This window comes from Monodon monoceros, unplaced genomic scaffold (assembly GCF_005190385.1).
Source record: "Monodon monoceros isolate NGI ecotype Baffin Bay Population unplaced genomic scaffold, NGI_Narwhal_1 Super_Scaffold_22, whole genome shotgun sequence".
NCBI lineage: Eukaryota > Metazoa > Chordata > Mammalia > Artiodactyla > Monodontidae > Monodon > Monodon monoceros.
The window spans coordinates 28,764,916-28,787,661 of record NW_021703779.1 but is presented as its reverse complement, the minus strand read 5'-3'; the positions used below and the strand labels follow the sequence as shown (position 1 = coordinate 28,787,661).

Below are 22,746 nucleotides of genomic sequence, written 5' to 3'. Positions count from 1 at the left end.
TGCTGTCTCTCAGCATACATTGTTATATCTCTATTTGTATCATTAGATATTTATTGTTGGTCTATTATGTGTTAATATAAGCATGTCCAGTTTCACTTAAAACATAATGATTTCAGTACTTCTTTGTATTAAAAATAACTATAATTAAACAAAAACCAGAAATGAGAGAGGGAGAAAGGAAGAAAGAAAAAAGATAAGAAAAAAATAGAAAGTTGTCCAAAATGTTAAATGTTTTAATTCATCTGTCTCCCCCATATATTTTATAGTTAAATTCTTTCTTCTTCTATTTCAGTTGCTACTACTAAACTCATGTAATCATGAGGCAGAAAAATATTCCAAGTTATTCTCAATAAAAAGTAGAAAGTGGGATGATTATTGAACCACCAACATATCTTAACCAATCAGTGTATTTTGTATCCAATTCTGAAAAGTGTGACCATAAAATTAATCTCATCATTTCAAAACCAACAGAGACGTACTGGGTAATGTCTCTTAATCAGCCTTACAAATTTGGGAAGTTACCACAATTTCACATTTTTATCCTCACAGCATCAAAGATAAGCCAGTACCTTACCTAATATCAAAGAATGCAGCCAATGAAATGTCACTTACCGAAGTCAATTTGTTTTATCTTTAAAATTATTTCTTATGTCCCTTGGAGCTTGCTCTTTTGAATTTAAAATAAGTGAATGAATAAATTTATAAACTACTTTATCTGATTATCTTTGTTTTAGATAGGTCTTTCCAATACACTTATTTCTCTTTGTAAGTTTTCTTTCCAGATATTTTGATTTGAAATAACTCTTCATATAATATCTTTTCTGTATTATAGGATGTTACTGGTCCTTGAATATTCATTTAGGTTTCCATGAATTATTCTTATTTAATTTTTTCTATACCAATATTGTAATGATTAATAAATTTCCAAAGCTGCAGAATGGAAAGAGGAGACTGATTTGAAGCAATTTTAAACCAGTCTGTACCATTTGGAATATTAATTTTCAATTTAGATTTTAGTGTGATTTGAATGTAGTGACCATTTATCATGATTACTGAGATTACATAGTCCATATTAACAAATGTTTACTTTGCTGTCTGTGTAAACACAGTCATTATTATGTTAGTGTATCTATGCCCATTAGAGTAATATTTAACCAAAAGAAAGCTTACATTTTAAAAATGATAAAGTGTATCTGAGTAATTTTGAATGCTTCCAATTTACAATGAATCAATCTGTAATTGATTTTGCTTTTTTCAGTCTGTTGTTGTTTGTTAACTTGTTATATAAATCACCTTTAATGCTAAAACTTTAACAAAGCCTTAAATTTCATTAATCTTAAATCATGCAGCAAAGCACAATTATTAGCTGTTAAGCAATCTGAAACCACATTAAAAAATCAAGGAAAACAAAGTGTTGTCTTTCTCAGTTTCTCTGTCTCTTCTTTCTTTTGTGTCCATTTATCTATCTGATTATTAAACTTGCCTATGTTTTACTTTATTTGTATTTTGTATGACTTCACAGTCATGCTAAAGCTCTTAAGATGAAAAGGTAAGTAAAAATTAAATTGTATAAAACCTATGCCTGGTTTATGCTTTCTCCTGCAATATTATAACTTTTTTTGATTATTTTCTATGTATTTTAAGACCTATATTGTGTGTACTGTCTAGCGTGTGATTTAATTGTGATTCTAGCTCTCCTTTGGTCATATACTTTCTTTAAAGTCAATAGAAGTAATGTATGCAAAAGTTAAGATGATTTATCCACCATTGATTTCAGTTTCTTCAAATAGTTTGTCATAATTCTGAATCAAAGAGGCAGGCATTATATACTTTATATGGCTTAAACTTGGATGATTCAAGAGTGAGCTATTAAATTATGGATGTTTCCTTACTATTCATTTATTTTTTAAAAATTTCATTAGCATTGCAAAGACCAAAGAATGACATGTGAAACTTTTATTGGTCAGAAAAGTCATGACCTAATGGTGAGCCAGTGAACTCTTAAGGAAAAGCAATTAAAATTTCCCAACTCCTTGAAGAATATTAATCACATGGATGTCAAATGGCTGGTCTGATCCTGCCAATAGAATAGCCTAAATAACTGAGTCGAATAGTTATGGTTATTTTGGTTATAAAATTAGTTACTGATTAATTTGATTTATTGGATGTTCTAAAATTAGTAATTGATATAATAAACACGTTTTATGTTTAAAAAATGAGTTCCTTTTGCTATGGAAAATACAGAATAGTATAAGATGTATTCCCAGCTTCAGGGATTAAAAATCTACTGGGGAGACAAAATATAAACCCTTGAAAGTCAAACAATATTACATTCAAATATGTAATAGATACTGCAACACAACCTAGGATTATACATAAAAGGAATAGAGACTCCCAATACAACATCTCAAACCCATTCCCATAAATTTTCCTGTCCCCAGAGGGCTTTCTGAAAATTCCTCTGTGAAAACATCTGGGTGCAAGTGAATGAGATGGACATTATAAGAATTATCTAAATCCGCTAAAATTTACTAAATAAAGCATCAGCATTTTGACTCCTATTAGTAAGACATTACTCCTGTGACATATTTCATACTAATAATGAACTATTGGTTCTTTTCAATGTCGTCGTCATAGCAGTTGCTATTGATCTGTACTGTCCAATAAGGTAGCCACAGACTACATATGGCTATTGAATATTTGAAATGTGGCTGCTCCAAATTAAGATGTGCCATAAGTGTAAAACACAGTGGGTTTTGAAATCTTCATATGAAAAGATGAAAGTAAAATATCTTATTAATAATTTTATATTGATTATAGGTTTATATAATAATATTTTGGACATATTTGGGAAAAATATAATTAAATCCATCTGATTATTTTTACTTTTTAGTATGGCAAGTAGAACATTGAAAATTACATATATGACTTGCATAATATTTCTATATAGCTGCATAGCTACAGTAAACAAAGCCCTTTGAATTCAGAGGAGAGAATTTACTGCAAATTGATAAAATTTTAGGGAAGTATTCATGCAAAAACTGTCTTATTTCTAACATATACGCTAGTACATCATCATCCTACCTGTGCTTATGTACTTTCAGCAATGAGAAACTCACTACTTTAAAATTTAGTGCTTTAAAAAGACAAAAAAAAACATTTGCAACACTAATTAGTTGTTCCTATATTAAACTAAAATTCAGACTCCAAGTAATTTCTCCCCATTGACTCTAGTTATTCACTTTGGAACCACACAGAATAATTAAAATCCCTAATCTGCATAATGGTCTTATTTTTTAACAAATGCATAGTAGTCTTTGATCAGGAAATCTGGACACTACACATACTACTAATGAAATCTAAGTTTGCATTATCTTGCTTGAATAATTCATCACTTTGTACTAGTGTTTCCTAAAATCTATTCATATCTGCTTATATTATTTTTGAGTTAGATATTTTTCTTATCCTCATGTTACACATAAAGAAACTGCGGCTCAAAGAGGAGAAATAACTTGCCCAAGATCCCTCAGCTGGTAAATGGTGGAGCCCATATTCAGTCTAGGCATTCTCATGCAGGAGTTTTAGGCTCTTCACCAGAAGGTTAAAAACATTCTGAGTCTTGAGGGAGAGATACCAGGAGTTTACCAATAGACCTGTAAGAAAGATTGTATTAGGACCACTTAAATAAGGCTAGAAAGGTCCTTGGGACAAGATTAGGGGAAGCCTTGACTATCATGCTGGAGTTTGGACCTTCTTTGACTTGTACTTCTTGAGCAGAGAAATAACATAATGAAAGCCATGGTTTTGGAATATACTGACCTGATTACAATGCACAGGATAGAACTGGTGAGGTGGAAAGGATTATAGCCCTGTAAGGAGGTTATTGCCTTAGCTCTTGTGTGAGGACTAGGAGAGATGGTATCTCTGGGAAAAGAAAGCAAGTGAATCATGGTGAATGAATTGGCAAGTATTTGGTATTTATTAGACATTAGAGTGAAGTGCTGGAAAATAGCATGACTCATGTTTTAAGCATGGATGACTCAGAAAAAAATGATCTTGTATTTACAGAACTAGCGAAGTTGATGTTGCAAGCAGTTTGGGGGAAGATAATAAGCTCATTTCTAGACATGCTGAACTTCAAGTGAGAAATCAGGTGGCTACTGAGAGTCTAGATTGGAATTCAAAAGTGAGGTCACAGCTAAAGAGGAATATTTGACAGATATTATGAAAGTTATAGTTAAGTTTTGGGAGATACTACAATTTATTAGGGAAGGAGTATTGAGAGAGAGGTACGGATGCCCAAGTTTTGAGCCTTTGAAACTACTATATTTGAGTATGTGGAGGAAGGATGAGCTAGAGAGGAAGCAAGTGTAGGAGTAAAACAGATAAATCTGCCTTCAAATGGACCCATGTTATTTTGACCTCCAAGTACTCAAAAAGTTATTTTAAATATTATTTATATTCATATGTTCACAAAATCATATAGACCAATGCGGTTACTCTTATTAAATGTTAGGAAATGTGTACAACAATTCAGTAACATAAATACCATCGAATTAATATTGTGTAATTATGATTCTAAAGGCTGTTACTCTTATAATATATTGTACAATATGATTTTAAAGTATAGAAGTACGTTAATAATACAGAGATTGAAACAACATTTACATGCATATCTGTAATACTAGCAATCTGTACTGGTTCAAGAACATATTATGATATTTCAAATTTTAAATGTTCGTTAGGATTTAAAAACTAGTATTGAAAATAAGTCCCTTTAAAAAGAGTCTATAAATCCTTTCTGGCATGTGTAGAAGTACCCAGAAGATAAGTGTTTATTCATGTTTCTTGTGTAAAAGTACCTAGAAGATAAATGTTTATTCATGTTTCTTCCTGTGAAAATTATGTTCTCACGGCTAGCATTTGATGGTTCACTTCTTCATTAGTATTGGTATTAGATATTTGGTTTTTCCTTGACACTTATCCCTATTGTCCTCTAGGAGATGCTGTCTAATAAAGAGTAAGACTATGACTAGGAAGTGTTGGGGAAGAGTGGGTGGGGACCAAACTTGATGAATGCGTCATTCTGGCATTAAGACAGTGGGTGGTTCCTGAATTGGTTTTACAAGTGGAAAATGTTTAGCTCTGTAAGAAAATAAGATTTCTATTTATCACGTGTGAGTTTTCAAAAGCTGTCAGATATAAAGTATTTTCTAGTGTTTTAATGCAAAGAAATTGAATACAGGGTATAGATAATAGAATAAACATTTATGTTATTAACTGTTTAAACTTTAAATCTTGCCTATTCTTTTGAATATATATTTGATTTTCAGTGTATTTTCATTAGTCACTCCTCTTCAAGTGGTTTCTTTAGAAAAACAAGGGATTTTAAAGTTTTTTGAGACTATGGTCATTATGAATTTCAAAATCAAAGAAACTGTGATGTTTATAAGTTTGGAAAACATATATTCAGATTTTTCATTTGAGATATTCAGGGTTCATTCTTTTGAATTTTTTTGTGCTACCAAATAAAGGATGCCTAAGGCAAACTAATGACACTTTTTTGTCTTATGGGAGCATGCCTGTCAATTCTGCCATGCTAAAAATGTCATTTAAAATATCTAAGCAGATTGCAGTGTAGTTTTTCTGAGGATAAGGAGACAATTCTGCATTTCCAACTGATGTAATGAGGCAATTTCTGTTAAGAGATATTTACCCAAATTGTATTTATATCAGAATATTTAAAATAAGATCAAATTCAACTTTAGGATATTAACAGTTAGACCAGCCAAATATATGGAAATTGACTTTTGTTGAAAAACCAGAATGATGAATTGCATTTTCTTGTATGTATGTTTGGCTCTGATGATGTTAAATGTCTTTATTTGCATCCCCAGGTACTTTCCCAGTTGTATTTCAACACTTTCATAAAATATAATATGGAAACATAATGCATGTCATTATTTTCGCAACAAGAGGTTAAACAAATGTATTTTTTGTCTTATATTTCTAATAAAAAGTAATTTTGATTTAAATTAGCACTATCTTTTTTTTTAGGCCTCCATTCCTTTGAAGGAATTGGAGCAGTTTAACTCAGACATACAAAAATTGCTTGAACCACTGGAGGCTGAAATTCAGCAGGGGGTGAATCTGAAAGAGGAAGACTTCAATAAAGATATGGTAAATTGGTTGTGATAAAATTGTGAATGAACTAGGAATGAAAATGAATAAATATTTGGAAAGAAAATAGATAACGCAAGTCTCCAACTAAATGCTCAGAGCGTACCTTGCACATTTTGTGATTCTAATGATTTATTACAGGAGCAAAGTATTCTTGTTGAACTGTCATTATGAATGCCAAATTACTATGGTATGGACATACAGGAGCACTTACAGATTCTAATAAATAGCCCAGCAATTTTGCTTTGACGTGTGTTCAAAGGACAAAATGTAGTGGATGAAAAGAGTCAAATCTGAAAATAAACTAGAAACTTAATAAAAAACACAACCATCATAGATGACTTATATTTTGTGTCAATCCCATTTTTGGTAGTATAACATTTATTTTGGAGAAGGGGCAATTACACATGATATAAACATTGTTTATTAAAGCTTACCACAAGGTGGTTTTATAAAAAAGTTGAACAAGTAGTGTAGTATATATCTAAAATATGTATAAATTCATGCTGCTTATTTCATGGGAATAAAAAATATATAACCATGTGGGCTATTCCCAGACTCATAACTTTCTCCTTAAACCCTGATTAATTTCAACATGTCTTTTACGTTTCTCTCTAGCTTGAATATTTCTGCATCACATCCCTTTTCACTGACTTTTTTTTCTCCCTCCACCCCATTCTCACAGTTTCCTTTCCCCTCTCACAGCCATCACCTATATGGCATTCTGAACCTTTGCGTATATCATGCTAGAGATTTCTCAGACATGTATCAATGCTAGCGACTTCTCAGACAGTGCTTGAAAATGATATCAAAAGGCAAATTATAAATTGTAAATAATAGGCATGTGAAACAGTAGGAGAACCAATCTTAGTTCTCATTGGTATCAATTCTGACTTCCTGGAGCTGCCTAAATCAGTACTCCTTGTGTATGGGGTTTGGTGGCCTTGCCAACTCAGCTCCTGGAAAGAAAGACAAGAAGAGCCTTTCCAAGATGCTGAGTTACTGCTACCTCTCCTTCATGTCAAAGAAGAAACCAGAGGGCACCGAGGTGGAAAAGAGTGCTACTTACCTCTTGGGCTGTTCACCAACTCTGCCCTCTAGCTCTCAGCTGGTGTGGGGAAAGAAATGAAGTGGGAGCTTTTGTTTGTTTATTATTTTTGTCCTCAGCCCCAGGAAATGTTGCAGACTTTTTAAAGACATATTTTAAAAAGTAAGGTCTTTCACAGACTATAAACATAAATGTCTATGTTATATTATTTCATTAGACTAGTTAACTGGCAAATCTTAGGTGAAAATCCCATTTCCTCTAAAAAAATGAATAGTTCCTCAGTTGTGTGTAGAAGTTTACATGTGCATTACAGAATTAAATATGTAACATTGAATACCATGGATGATTATTCACACACATACATGTGAATTTTTAAAAATTGTCTAATATTTGTTCTTAGTTCATCAGAGTACCTTGGGTACCATAGCAACGTGAACCTCCTTGACAGAAAGTTTTCATATATTGAATTGAAAGAAAGATAGGAAAATAGAGGTGAAAAATCACATGGTCACATATGCTACTCTATTAAACTAACACTTATTCAAATAATTTTATTTCAAAGTAAATAAAAATAATATTCTTAGAGTCTAAAAACCAAAATGCATATTGAAAGTGCTTAAAGTCATTTTTCTAATCCATATTTTAATACTTAATTGTATTTATTTAAAAATAACATGCATATATGACATATTTTTTAGAAATTAATTAACTGCAGTATTTGGCAACAATTGAGCACATCATTTTTTACTAATGCCCTAATATTTGTTGTAAATTTGGGCATTTAGGTTATTTAAAGCAGAGGGCATTAGATAGAAATCAGTGTCCATTTAAAATAACGTATTTTCACTTAGGAGTGTGTGTTAAAATGTTAAGCTTTGTTGTCATCTCACACTCACAGGGCAACATCTGTATTCCTCTGTGAATTAGCATTATAAATGACAAGTTTAGTTTGCTTCTCTCAACTTTTTTAATTTCTAGAAATGCACTAAAAATCAAAGCCAAAAGAATGCTTTCATAGCAGTTCACTTGTCTGAAATGTTAAAGTACCTTATTCCCCCATCTTCCTACATATGACTAATCACATGTGTCCTTTTGAACTAGGCAGGAGGAAACTTACTTCTTTTAAAAGTTAAAGTACAACATATAAAAGAAAAACTATGAGTGCAGTATCTTAGGATACTGAAAGTTTTAAATTGGATTTTTTTGTGTTTAAATAACATGTTTTATTATCTCTGTTAACGATGTACAGCTTTCTTAAAACCAAAATGAAGACTGTACTTGTTGTTTTTAATCAGAGTGAAGACAATGAGGGTACTGTAAAAGAATTGTTGCAAAGAGGAGACAACTTACAACAAAGAATCACAGATGAGAGAAAGCGAGAGGAAATAAAGATAAAACAGCAGCTGTTACAGACAAAGCATAATGCTCTCAAGGTATTAGAGCTAAAATTATAATATACCTTGCCTGTGTTTTTATTTTTTCATGTGTAGGGTAAAACTCTTGTGCATAAATAAAATCTTCTTAAGAATCTTAGTCACCAGAAATACATTTTTTTTCTGTTCAATGTCTGTGTTTTATTTAACATTTTTGAGTGGTGTCTTTGATTTTGAAAGATGTTTTGCTTAGAAGTTGGGGATTTTTTTTTTACTTAGACAAATTTTTCTGAGTAGTAATAGAAAGATATTAACATGCATCATTCATAGTGTTCATATATTTAATTTTGTAGTATAATTTATTTTTGTAAGTTATTTTTACATTTGTCTTGAAAAACCTACTTAACTGCCAGAATAAACAACCTGTATATCTTTTAGGCTTTCTGCTTGTGATATGTTATTGATTTGATTTAGAGTAGGTCCACTTTTTTGGTAACCTAGTATTTGTTTAATACTTAATTTTTTCAGTTAACTTCATGTTGCCTTTAAGAGAGTCACTCTTTGCAACTAACTAAGCATTTATAAGTCTAATTTCATTTATATAGGAGTCCTCTAAAATAATCTTAATGTCCTTGAAGAAGAGCTGGTACTCTCATGTTAGCCAGTGATAGCGTATAGCTTCAAGTACCTGTGTGACTCATCTGGATTTGTGCAGGAAGGACAAAATAGAATATTATCTAGTATCTAGAAATAGTATCTAGAAAGTTCTTGAGAAGAGACTGGACATGTGAAGAATTTTGTGAAATAACCTTTTATTTCTTTAATGTACTTTTCAGTATTCACTATTTGCATGCATGGCTGATTTTTCTAATACTGTTCATTGCTGAGCCTTTTATTGTAAATCACTCTTTTAGAGCTATGTAGCCATGTAGGTGGATCCACCTTGTAGGTGGATAGAGTCTGCTTTCTATATGCAAATAAGAGTGTAAAACCTTTTCCCATATAGTCAGACAAGCAAATAAACACTGCTGAGAATGTAATTACACAATATTGTGCCTGCAGGGAATCCACAAGGAAAGTCTAATTGGCCAGCAGATTTTCTGAAGGTAACTGCTGATAAATATAGTAACTAGAAAAGGCCTCTTCCCCGAGGGAGTGCAAGAGCAAGCCATAATGTGCTCAGAAAATCAGAAAACTGTGTAATTCACACGCTTCCAACTGTGACCAAGCTTTTAGAAGCATCTACACTGGTCATATGATATGTGTCCTACTGAACAGCAGTGTTTAATGGTTATCTGGCATACCTGTAAAGAAATCTCTATAATGTCTCTTAATACCTTTACTCATTACACATCACCTTGTGCTTAGGAAATAAAAAGAGTTTCAGATTTTATGACCACAAGGCCTTTCTCTTGGCAAAGATGTGAGTTGTGTCACCAGTAAGGCATGGCTCAACTCTCATTCACGTGGCTGTATCTTGGTACCTTTGAAAAAAGCAGCATTCCATCTGGCTCATCCTACGCATTTAATACCTCCACAGGAGCTTTAGAAATTCAACTAAAAATGTAAACTGTAGTAAATTTTACATCCTTAATTTTAAACAAAATGCAGAATGAAATCGAGATCATTTTTGCAAATATATGTTAAACGTGATTAATGAAAATCTACTCCACTTGCCAAACCAGTCTACCAAATTCAGTTGTTAATCTGCCAAGTAGCTTCAATTCTAGTCCTTATGAAATATTTCAAAGAAGGTAAAAACTTTCCAATGCAATGAATATTTCAGCAGTCCTTTGATATTCATTATTTTCTTTGGCTCCAGCTATATCTGTACATGAAACCCTAATTGCTACTGCTCTGAAGAAATGAAAGCTGTATCCTGAGCTCTTATGTTCCCTTGTGTTATCGTACAATAGCATTACAACAAATTCTATTAATCAGGGAAGACATTGGGTGGTCTTGTAAGGAGTGAGATGATAAACTTCCCCCCTTTGTTGATTTAGTAAGCAGTCACCCTTATTTATCTCATCAGGTTGATTGGAAACAATGCACTTTCCCTTTTCTTTTCTAAATATTTTTATCATTTTGCATTTGGATTTGATATGATGAGAAAAAGTTTGCCATAACATTTAAATTGTAATTTTCATGTACACTCACAGGTATACATTTTTCACACTTGAATATATATAGCTTGAAGCAATTTATATGCTAACTAAGAACACTTTATATTTCTAATCACAAAATATTAATGGCCTATGAAACTATTTTATAGAGAGTTTTAAGATCATGAATGTAAGTTGCTTGGCTATATAAACTTAAAATTTTTAACCTAGGGCTGAAGATACCAATTTTGGAATTTTTACCTATTTTAAAATACAAACTCAGTAAGTTTGTACAAGTATGTAGTTAACTCAGTTGAATTCACATATTAAATTATTTCACATAACACAATAATTTAGTTGACTCATTAAGAGTTAATTAAATGTGAAAAAATTTCTAAACAACTTTGAACATGCTAAGAGAAAATACTTGAAGTGGGTTGTTCAGGTTTCTTAGCTTCGTGTACATGGGTCCTGTCACATGAATACATAATTTAATCATCTATTTGTATGTTTAGCATTTAAATGTGAATTTAACTGAAACTGAACAAGAAGATGAGGGACCCTAATTATTTTTAAATGACTACAGCCAGAAGTGTAATATACTTGTATATTGATATTTTAATAATGTCTGCACCATGAACAGGATTTGAGGTCTCAAAGAAGAAAAAAGGCTCTAGAAATTTCTCACCAGTGGTATCAGTACAAGAGGCAGGCTGATGATCTCCTGAAATGCTTGGATGACCTTGAAAAAAAATTAGCCAGCCTACCTGAACCCAGAGATGAAAGGAAAATAAAGGTAATGTTGTTTTAGAATGTCAATCCCAGATTGTGTTGCTACAGTTTAATTTATTTAACTTAACCTGTATGGATCATTTTTGAAGTGTTGATGTTGTTTCCACTATTAGTGTTCTCCCCGATTTGATGCATTTCTTTGTATTTTTTTTGTTTGTTTTAGTAAATGTATTGTATAAGTGTTTTTCAATTGACATAATGTTGAATGAATAAAATGTTTTATTCTTAGACAATGTAAAATGAATTAAGAAATGTCATATGTTTTCTGGTAAAATTGTAATTGACTCTGTGTATCTTTGTTCCAGATGAACAAATGACTTATCGGTATATGGACGACTTCTATCTCATGTTAGCACATTCATTTCATCAGAGCATCTTCACACATCAGTGTCAAATCTTTATAGATTTATTTGTTGCATATTGTCTGAAGATGTTTTTTCTGTTATTATTTTACACTCTTTATTTTGCTTCATTCTCTGTTGAGTTCCTCAAAACTCTAAAAAGGAAATAAATTACTTATTCACTTACCCTCTAAATTATATTCTATATGGATGGTCCCTAAGAAATGATGAATAATCACTGCAATTTGGGTCAGCCCCAAAACACTAGAGGAATTGAGAAGAAAGAAAACTGTTAGATCAATTTCAGTATTTTCTCAATTAGAATATCTAAAACTGAGCATTCAAAAGATAACTGAAATAATATTTGGATTCTTGGGTGAAGATGACAGTGATGGCTTCCATACTTATAAATTACGAAAAGTGACAATAAAATGACAACAGCCTATGAAATTTCTGGGACAGGTATGTGCTGCTTATAGGTTGGTTAATGTGGTTAGCTAACTGCCCTGGGCACTGTATTGGTTTTGCTCAATAGGAAATTGATCGTGAGTTGCAGAAGAAGAAAGAGGAGCTGAATGCAGTGCGTAGGCAAGCTGAGGGCTTGTCTGAGGATGGGGCAGCAATGGCAGTGGAGCCAACTCAGATCCAGCTCAGCAAGCGCTGGCGGGAAATTGAGAGCAAATTTGCTCAGTTTCGAAGACTCAACTTTGCACAAATTGTGAGTTGTTACTGGCAAACCTACATATGTGTTTGCGACTACTACTCTAATAACAGAGGCCTACTAACCAATAGAAAAAAATCTGGGTGCAATTTCAAAGTGCTAATATGCAATCTGAAAGTGAGTAGTTCCCCCTCACTTTGGGCTTCTGTAACACTAGTGGTTAATTTTTCAGATTAAAAACATAATCCCTTAACAGATCATAGGAAACAGCCCTCTTATCAAAAATGAAAAATACATCTTAATTTCTTTTGCCACATCATTTTTTCATAACACTGGAAATGTGAATTTGTCAATTTATCATACATTTACTTTATTTCAGCGTCTAATCCAAAAATATGTATTGCTTTCCTGAGACCATCCCATGCTAATTTTACTTTCTTAATGTATACATGGTAAATAATAAATCTTTTGTGAAACAACTTCTTATACCAACTTGCACAAGGCCTTCTTATCTCATTGACTTATAGAATAATAGCTTAGTCCTCATACCTCGCTTAGCTGCTCAATGGGTTAAAAGGCTTATTAGAAGGATTGTATGCCTAGTAAGATTGTTAATAATTGATAGCAGGTTGAAAAATATCAAATATTGTTACTACTGAACTATTATAAGCCAAAAGGAAAAGAAACAACTGCTCTTCTTTCTTTCAAACAACTGGATGGAAATTTTGTGATTCTCTCTTTAAAAATACAATCCATAATGATAAGCTTGGTCTTTTTAGCTCTTCATCTGTAGTAGGGAATAAACCATAGGGATTTTCTAACAGGTACATTTTTGTTCCTATTCTGAGATATTGTAAAGTGAAGCAGAATGGTCACCACTCTGTCTTTATGCAAAGACAGTGCTCCTCACAAAACCAGGGTCTGAAAGTCTGGAAAATGAGGCTTTGTAATTATGTTAGGTCGACTTACATGAAACCAACAGATATTCAACCCTTTTTGACCTATGTTAATGACAATTACATTCGTTTCAACCCGTAGGTGAGACTTTCTTGGGAATTTCTTCTGTGATGTTGTTGATTCCATTTAATACGGGGTAAATGTTTGAATATGTCTTAAACAATTAATATAACTTTATTTTATAAGCATATAATTTTGTTAATGTTGCTTATTAACCAAGGGAAAAAAATACTGCATATTGTTACTTCTTTTAACGTGTTAGAAAAATCCATGAATACACTGTTTTCTAAGGAATCCAGTACCTTAAGATTTAATAGTAGCTGAATATTCTGAGAAATTGGAAGTAGTAACGTAAGGTATGTTGAAACTATATTACATTTAAAGTCCAATTCTAGCTCATTGCACGTGTCAGCCTATTATCCTTCATAGTAGATATTATGAGCATAATATGTCATAAATCACTCAAGCTTACACTAACAGAAAACCTGTGTCTGTGGATGCAAAATGAATTGAAAGATTAAGGCCACCATAAAGAAAATTTAAGTAAAATATTTTTGCCTCGATTTAATACATCATTTAAGTCCTCCACTTTGAATTATCTTACTACTCACTATTTTCTCCATTCCAATTTCCCCCATATCTTGACACACCCAGGATTAATTTTTTTTTTACAACTTAGTCAAGGTAAGTTATTAACACTTTATAGTTAAATAGACACAGGATCAAAAATCTCCATAAACGACTTACTTAAAATGCCATTGTGTCCTTGCACATAATAGGCTCTAACAAATATTTGTAAAACATAATAATGATTGGTGAAATAAAGTGAGGATAAGTGAACCAGTATGGAATTTTTAAAATAAATTATAGTAAGATACTATAATATATTTTCTTCATAAAACATTTCTTCTTGATTTTATATCTGAAGGATCCAAAATTCATAAGGTGCCTTGCTTGGGGAAAATATTTTTATGTTAACTTTTAATTTTCCATGATAATAGAAGCAATAACAATATGCATGAAGAATAATCCATTTAATATTATAACTATATTTAGCTTTGGATTTTTATTAGACCTGAAAGATGATACAGATAGATAGACAGACAGATGGATAGACATATAAATCTAAGATGTATCTTTATATTCCACTGATTACTAATACATATTAAAAAACCGATTTCACATGTCCACTGGTTAGAGTCACCTTTCCCAGTTAATCTAAGGTGACGATATTTGAGATAGCCACAAGCAAACAGCTTAACTAAAAGTTATGTTTGGGGTAATCCTACAATGGCTCTGATGTAGCACAGGTAGTCATAGCTTCACAATTCCTTTCCTTCTCTTCCATTGCCTTTCTCTATTTCTTTCATCTTTCTTCTTCTCAAATGTCCCTTTTTCTTCTCTCTGTATATAAACTCTAGACTTTCTTTGGACTCAGGGATTTTTCAGTTGATCTTTCATATCTTAGCAGTAGTAATTCAAGATGGTAGAAAGTACTATGAAGTGCTTAACATTTGAGAACTGAGTTTAAAATGAGAACTCAATTGTCTTTACTTTAGAGATAAAGACTCAGAAATGGACTAAGCAGTGTAAAATTAGTGTACTTCAGGGACTATGTCCAGGTCAGAGTTATATATGGCAATAGTAAAGCTCAGAAAAGCCATAGAACTTTGTCTCAGGGAGCCATGAAGCAGCCCCAGGCCAGGTAGGAGTGCAGACCAAACCAGAGAAGAGAATATCTGCAAATCATTGTCCTCAGGACAATCCTGGAGACCAGAAAGAAGGGAAAACAGACTGGGAGAAAGCAGGTAAGATTTTCTTCAGGTATTGAGCATGTTGAAGCCCCCACCCTAGTTAGGAATACAAGACATTTCTAATGTAGTTCCTTTTGGCTTAGAGACCTGGCTGTTCAGTGAAGACCAAACAACGACTGTAAACTGAACATAAGGAATGTTTTCTGTAGGATGTTTTACAACAGCAGTGTGGTCTAGTAAAATAGACGACTCCCTGGGATGAACAGCCCTCACTGTGAATCCCATTGATTCCATCTGCTGGTTGTGTGATCACCAGTCTCTCCCAGCCTGGTTTCCTCCATCTCTACCATGGGGATGAGGATGTTTGTGTTAATGAAATATATGTAAAATACCCGCTACATTATAGAGGTTAAGTGAATCAATTGTTTTCTTCCTCTTCCTATATATAAGTTAACATTGGAAAGGAGACACATTATTTTAAAAATGTATAATATCTTTGTAGGTCATTAAGAGAATTAGGCTCAGTGGGTACCACAGATTTTAAATGTTATTGTGGCTTCCCTGGTGGCGCAGTGGTTGAGAATCCACCTGCCAATGCAGGGGACACGGGTTAGAGCCCTGGTCCAGGAGGATGCCACATGCCACAGAGCAACTAAGCCCTTGCACCACAACTACTGAGCCTGCGCTCTAGAGCCTGTGAGCCACAACTGCTGAAGCCCATGCGCCTGGAGCCCGTGCTCCGCAACAGGAGAAGCCACAGCAATGAGAAGCCCCGTGCACCGTAATGAAGAGTAGCCCCTGCTCACTGCAACTAGAGAAAGCCCCCTCGCAGCAACGAAGACCCAACGCACCCAAAAATAAATAAATTAATTAAATAAATTTATAAAAAAATAAAATGTTATTAACAACAGATAGATCTATTTTGTTCAATGTAAATTGCAAATTAGGCTCCGTAATCTTTGGCCAGGTAGTTTTGCTTAGAGTCACAAAATATTTGCAGGAAATTTCATACAAAGCTGGTGATTCTACCAATGAAGGCATAATTCTCCATAAACTTGACAATAGAGCATTATCTAAATTATTTTCTATAGCAAGGTAAAGAAAAAGAGGAAAAAACATAAAGGCTTTGAAAATTTCTTAATAGAAAACTATGCATAATTTTATTAAGCTTAATTTTAGCATTAGACAGTTAACCTCAGAAATCCCAAGAAAATACAACCACAAAATTGCACAGTGAGGATATATAACAATCCGGAGCTTATGTGAAACTCCTGAGCAAAATAAGCTCACAGACTAAAATTACAATGGATATAAAAAGATTCCTTTTGTGAGTGATGTTAACACACCAAAAAATAAAAGGACTATGCACACCTGAGGAAATTAGAGATAAGAAGATAGTAAAGGACATGAAATTGTGTTTTTTAATGTTCAAAAAGATTTAGAAAATAAGGATGGAATGGAATTCTTACAATAGGAACAGGCCATTTTGAAGAGTGAATAGGAAACTTTGATAAAATAGAGTCTAGAAATTAACATAATTATTGAAATAATAAATCAAACAACTTTTTAATGGTGGATTCATTATAGAATAAAAAAGAATATATTACTTGAAAGATGAGGAAAATTTTGCTTTGCTGAAAATACTGAAAGATGGAGAGGATAGAATAAAAAGCTCAAACATATGCCTAAAAAGAGTGGAGAGCCTGAGGAAGAGACATTATTTTATATAAATGACTGACATTTAACAAAATCGAATAAATCTCAATTTACATGAGTCCTCAAATTTAATAAAGCTCAATTTACATGAGTCCTCAAACTGAATAAGGCTCAACCAGTGTGTAATAAGTAAAAACAAGTTCACACCTAGCAAGGTCTGCATGAAACCCAGAACATCAACGATCAGGAAGATCATCATAAAAGCTACCAAGGACTAAAGGCAGAAACTGCTGCAGGCTGGCTGACTTTTCCTCAACAATAGATGTTAGAAGAAAATGGAATAATATCTTCCATAATATCTAATGTGCAAGGCGAATGTTCAAAAGAATTCTGTCAACTGTGATTCAAGAATGAAGACAAGATATTTTCAGATATACAAATATTTTCAGATAAAGGAACACTAAGGATACATTATCTAAGATTCTTTCAGAAAGAAGTACTAAACGATGTGCTAGTGTAAAAAGGAAAATGGAGCTGGAGAGAAGGAGCAAGCTACATAAACGTATATAAAATGATTTTCTATATATAAAAAGGAAAAAATTATCTTGTAATTAGTTACTAAAATTGTGGCAATTTCTGCAAAGGAAAACATTGAGTGCTATGAGAATATAAAAGTGATTTGATCTTACAGCAAGGAGAATACAATAAATAAAAGGCTTGTTCTAGAAGGTAGCAGCAAATATAAGGCTTGTGCCTAATGTGTTCAGTGTGAATTATTGCCAACTATCATGTTTCTAGGAGGCAAAAAAAATGTAGTAAACCTTTGGAATAGGCATACATGCATGACCTGTCCCAGGAAGGGAAGCAAAAAAAATATATATATATATATATATATATACAAAATACAAAAATACATCTTAGTGGAAGAAGGAAAAGCAATGTCCCTTTTCTAAATACGACAACTGCATTTACCCTGGATATCCCATGGCTTCAAATACCAAGTAAATAATACTGATATTCAACATTTTACATCCAACAACTTCTTATTCAACTTCTTATTTTAGATGCCTAACAGGTATCTCACACATAAGGTAGCCAAGTCGCGAATAATTAATTTTCTCTCCTACATAAATTGGCTGCTACCAAGCTCTCCAGGTGTTAGTAAATTGCCCTTTCACCTAGGTCCAAAGCCTAGGCATCATCCATGATTCCTCTTTGCTCTTACATCATGCATGGAATTCACTTCAAATTCTGTTGGCTCTACCTGCAAAATACATCTTTAATTGGACCACTGCTCAGTACCCTTATTGGAGAAACCTTAGTGTATTATCTTTCATCTTGATTACTTCAGCAGCATCTAATCCTTGCTTCCCATATTTTCCCACCTACACTATAGTCTCCTTAGTGAAGCCAGAGAATTCCTAAAGCTTATGTGAGATTCTCTCAAGCCCCTGCTGCTCACTACCCTTTTAATGAAATTTTACGAGCTTCTACATAGTTTGGTTCCTGCCTCTCATTCCTATATTACTCCAACTTTATCTCCCTTTTTGCCATTCTCCTGTCATAGAGACATAAAAGTTTCTCCTCTATACTTAAACACACAGCATCATTTCCACCTCAGGACCTTTGTACATATTGTTTCTTCATGGAATATTTTCCACGTAGACTTTTACATGGGTACTATAACTTAGCCGTCTTTTCATTTAGAAACAATGAACGTTTAGTGGAACTTTGATGTAGAATCTAGACAGGTAATAATAGGTATTTTTTCTATTTTAAAAATATTTTATACTCCTTATAATTATACATGCCAACTGGGAGTTTAAGACACCTCTTCAGAACGGCAGATTTTAGTACAGTTACTTCTGGAAGTGTGTATACTGAGAAAATACAAAGTTCTTGAAACTTAACACTGAGGTAGTAAAGAGGGAATATGAGGATGATTATAACAACGTATTGCAAAGGATAGCTTTTACTACATCAGAGTAAATTGTAGTAAGGTATTTTAACATTAAGAGTATACATTGCCAAAATATAGAACTTCTTGAAAAGTTAATAGAAAATTGTTAGATTTATTTAAATGCCCCAAGAAATGCATTATACAAGTTAGTCCTTAAGTGAATAATTTGTAAAATGAAAACACTTTTATAGTGTAAACATTCCTCTACTAACTTTTAAAATTGTTTGAATTTGAATAGAACTTTACATTTACAAAATGTTTTCATATGTATCTAGTTTGTTCCCACCAGTAACCCTCTCAAGTAAGTATTATTTTCATTGTCATTTTCCAGAAAGGAAAATTAATCTAAATAAAGTTAAGGAGATTGTCCAAGGGCACATGTAAGAAATGGAAGACACTTAACTTGAACTTAGTGCTTCCCAAGATACAGTGAGAGCTATTCAAAAGAAAGAAAAGATATCTAGCATCCAAGTAAGTTTGAGAAACACTGGATTAAGCAAAGTTTCCTTAGTCTAGAATTTTACAGGGCTTTTGATATGCAAATGTGATTATGAATTTCTATGAGGGGAATAGATTCTGCAGACTTTCACATCTGGATAGTTGCAGTACAAAGGAGGAAATTTCATTTCAGTTTTATGATAGTATTCCTGTTTGAGTGATTGTGAAGAACTAATGTTCTTCAGAAAAAAAAATTGGGAAAAGCATCACTTTATCATTATGCTTTTGTTATTTTGGATTTTCTTAAAATGAAGCAGAGATGTACAAAAAAGTAATCACAAAGCTGCTTGCCATCACCTTATGTAAAATAATGTCTGAACCTAGATTTGATTCTGCACTACTCATTTTTTGTACATTTGCTTCTATCACATAATGATAACCATTTAATGTTGAGACCAAAATAAAGGGGAAACATACTTTTTGAATAATTGCTACATGGAATTTTTCTTTGCCTTGAAGTAACAACAAAGACCATCAGCTGCCAATGCAAGATCCTTAGAGAATATGGTAACATAAATAATTTTCTTATTTAGAGACAGAGTGCTCTTTAGTAAACAGAGCTGTGAATATAAAAGACTAATGATGGTTGCTAGGGAAATGGACCAGGAGGTAGCTGCTTATAAAATTTTCCTCCTCTGAGCTTCAATTTTGTAATTAACATATCACAAGAGTTAAGAAAAAATAGATAAATCAAGACTCTATGTTTCTCTAGACTGTTGTGACCATAATAGTTACTGCCATTTCTATAGTAATTTTTTTTTCTGGTTTCTAGCTTATGTAAGAGAATCAGTTTAATGGTTGTTTAGTAAATAGAGTATGTTAAGCTAGAATCAACTTCCAGGAAGATAACCGTCTGATTGATTTCCTCACCTCTCATTTCAAATGTATGGAAATTCTGGATAAAATATAATCTTAAAACAGTTTAGCTGAGCTCAAAATATGTGATGGAGCCTCCCTTTTTCCTAGTTGCCATAAATGAGCACATCATCTCATGTGATACTAAGCCTGGATTGAGGGCCTCATGGTTAGGAGAAACGTTTAAAGGCTTTTAGTAGAAAATATGTAGCATTATACAACATCTGCTAGAGATGTAAATGGAAACCCTGTCTAAATGTTGAATTTTCAAGGGCTTCCCTTGACAGGTAGAGGGGGAATAGATAAATCCAGCTCCCAAGGCCAATTCATCTGGCAAGGATTCTGACTGGAGAAACAAATTTGTGAAAGTTATTTCTGAGTTGTGGGGGATCTAAATTTTGACACCAACCACAAGCCTCTAGACTCCTGAACTGAGAAATTAATATAAAATTGTTCCCAGGTTGGTGAAATCCTTAGAGTTTTCTCACAGAATCATACAATAAATCACTCTTTTAGGAGCGTCCCACAGACACACGAACACTGAAGATTGGTTCACAATGAACTGTTAGAACTCACATGAAGAAATAATATATTTTGACTTAGAGTTATCTAACATAACAATCAAGAGAATTAGTGCTTCATGAACTTAAAATAATAGAAAACTACTTCACGCTCTAAAGTAAATATGTCGAAAATAAAATAGAGATCAAGGCATAAAATAAACATTAATTTATAAAAATACTGACACAGTTATTTATGATGATAACACATTGAATAACACTTCTGGAAACCAAAAGCTAGTCATAGAAATAAAAAAAAACCTAAGAGTGTGTGTTAAACACCTAACTAAACAAACATGAGAAAATTACAAAGTCATTATGATAAAATTATCAGAATACACCACATAAAGATAAAAATATGAAATATTGAGAGAACAGAATAATAAGTTTTATGTCTAATATAATTGCAAAAGAAAATGACAGATTATGTGGGACACAATATTTGAGGAAAAATGACTAAAAATTTCCCAGATCATAAGAAAGGCATGAACCCACTAATAGAATAAACACATTGGTGTCCCAACCAAGATTAATTAAAGTAAATCTATGAAAACATAAAGAATATATAAATACCTTGTAAAAGACACAGGACACGTACATATGTGAGCAGGAGAGGCTTATTTAACTGAAGGTTCTGATAGTCAGTAAAAAATCTCCAAATTTCTATTGTATTGCTATTGCAAAATCAAGACTAGGCCACTGTTTATAAAGTGGATTCCACTCATGTTAGAAAAACTGATATTTTGTAATACCTCTTATGCTTGGAATAAGAAAACCTAGGATTATATCCTGCATCTCTCATTACCTGTGCAAATTGGACTAAATATTTGAGCCTCCGGATAAAGTTAATAACTCCTTTCTTATAGAATTAAGAGAGATAATCAACCACCAAAAATGTTGAAGTTCTAAAATATTTTTTATTAAGGCCACTGGTTTGAAGGACAACATGCAGAAGTTTCAGTGTCCAGAGTTCACACTGCTAAGTGTCCTGAGAAACTGAAAGCCAGAAACTTAAGGTATTCTGAGTTGGTAGTGTCCCACGTACCTAACAGAAGCAGATACAAATACATTCTAGTTTGACACTGCTTAAACCCAGACTTTAAATAATTCCCACAGATAAAGTTCTAAGAACATGCTTGTAGAATTAAAATGGCAGTTCCAATGAGGAAAAAAGCAGTAGAATCCAACTCCTAAAGACAGAAGATAACGAATTAATCAGGTACAAAATGTAAAGTAAGCATGTTTAACTTTTAGAGTAGTAAAAGTTTGCATCAAAAGTATGAATTAAGGACCAGAGATAATAAGATAATGACCAGGGAGTTTTGAAAAGAATCAAATAGAACTTCAAGAAATTGAAAAATATAATAATTGAAATTAATAATTCATTGGACAAGTTAAGCATCAAATTAGATATAACAGAAATGAGAATTAGAAAATTGGAAGATAGATAAAATAAATTACCTAACACGCATAGAGACCAAAATATTAAAAAAAAAAATTCGAAAGAAAGGATAAGAAAGGTAGAGAGTGAGAATGTCAAATATAGAAGGAAAGCATGAAGTAAAAGTATAAGAGGCACTATTTGAAGTGATAATTGCTTACGGTTTTCTAAAATTAGTGAAAGTTCCAATAGTCAGGTTGAAAATAAGTAAATATCAAGCTGTTTTCCTTTTTCATAAAGAGAGAAATACACCCATATACCATCATAATGAAACTGATAAATTCCAAAGCCAAAGAGAGACACCTTACCTAGAAAGTAATGACATGTATAATGACAGCTGATTTTAGAGCAGTGATAAAAGCCAGAAAGTGATAGAATAATGTCTTCAAAAATGATGAAAGAAAAACCAGCTATGATTCTAGAATTGTATACTCATAGGAACTCTCGTTCTTTCAAGAGTAACATTGGGGCTTCCCTGGTGGCGCAGTGGTTGAGAGTCCACCTGCCGATGCAGGGGACACGGGTTCGTGCCCTGGTCCGGGAAGATCCCACATGCCGCGGAGCAGCT

At 32.8% G+C, this 22,746-nt stretch overlaps 1 protein-coding gene across 1 annotated transcript in view; it reads left to right on the top strand.

Annotated features, from left to right (window-relative positions):
• Window positions 1–22,746, top strand: part of DMD (dystrophin) — a 2,107,962-nt gene that overhangs the window by 834,780 nt on the left and 1,250,436 nt on the right. Inside the window, exons 38-41 of the mRNA XM_029240038.1 lie at window positions 6,058–6,180; window positions 8,524–8,661; window positions 11,347–11,499; window positions 12,372–12,554. Of these exons, the coding sequence (XP_029095871.1) occupies window positions 6,058–6,180; window positions 8,524–8,661; window positions 11,347–11,499; window positions 12,372–12,554 (597 nt within the window). The remainder of the gene's footprint in view (window positions 1–6,057; window positions 6,181–8,523; window positions 8,662–11,346; window positions 11,500–12,371; window positions 12,555–22,746) is intronic.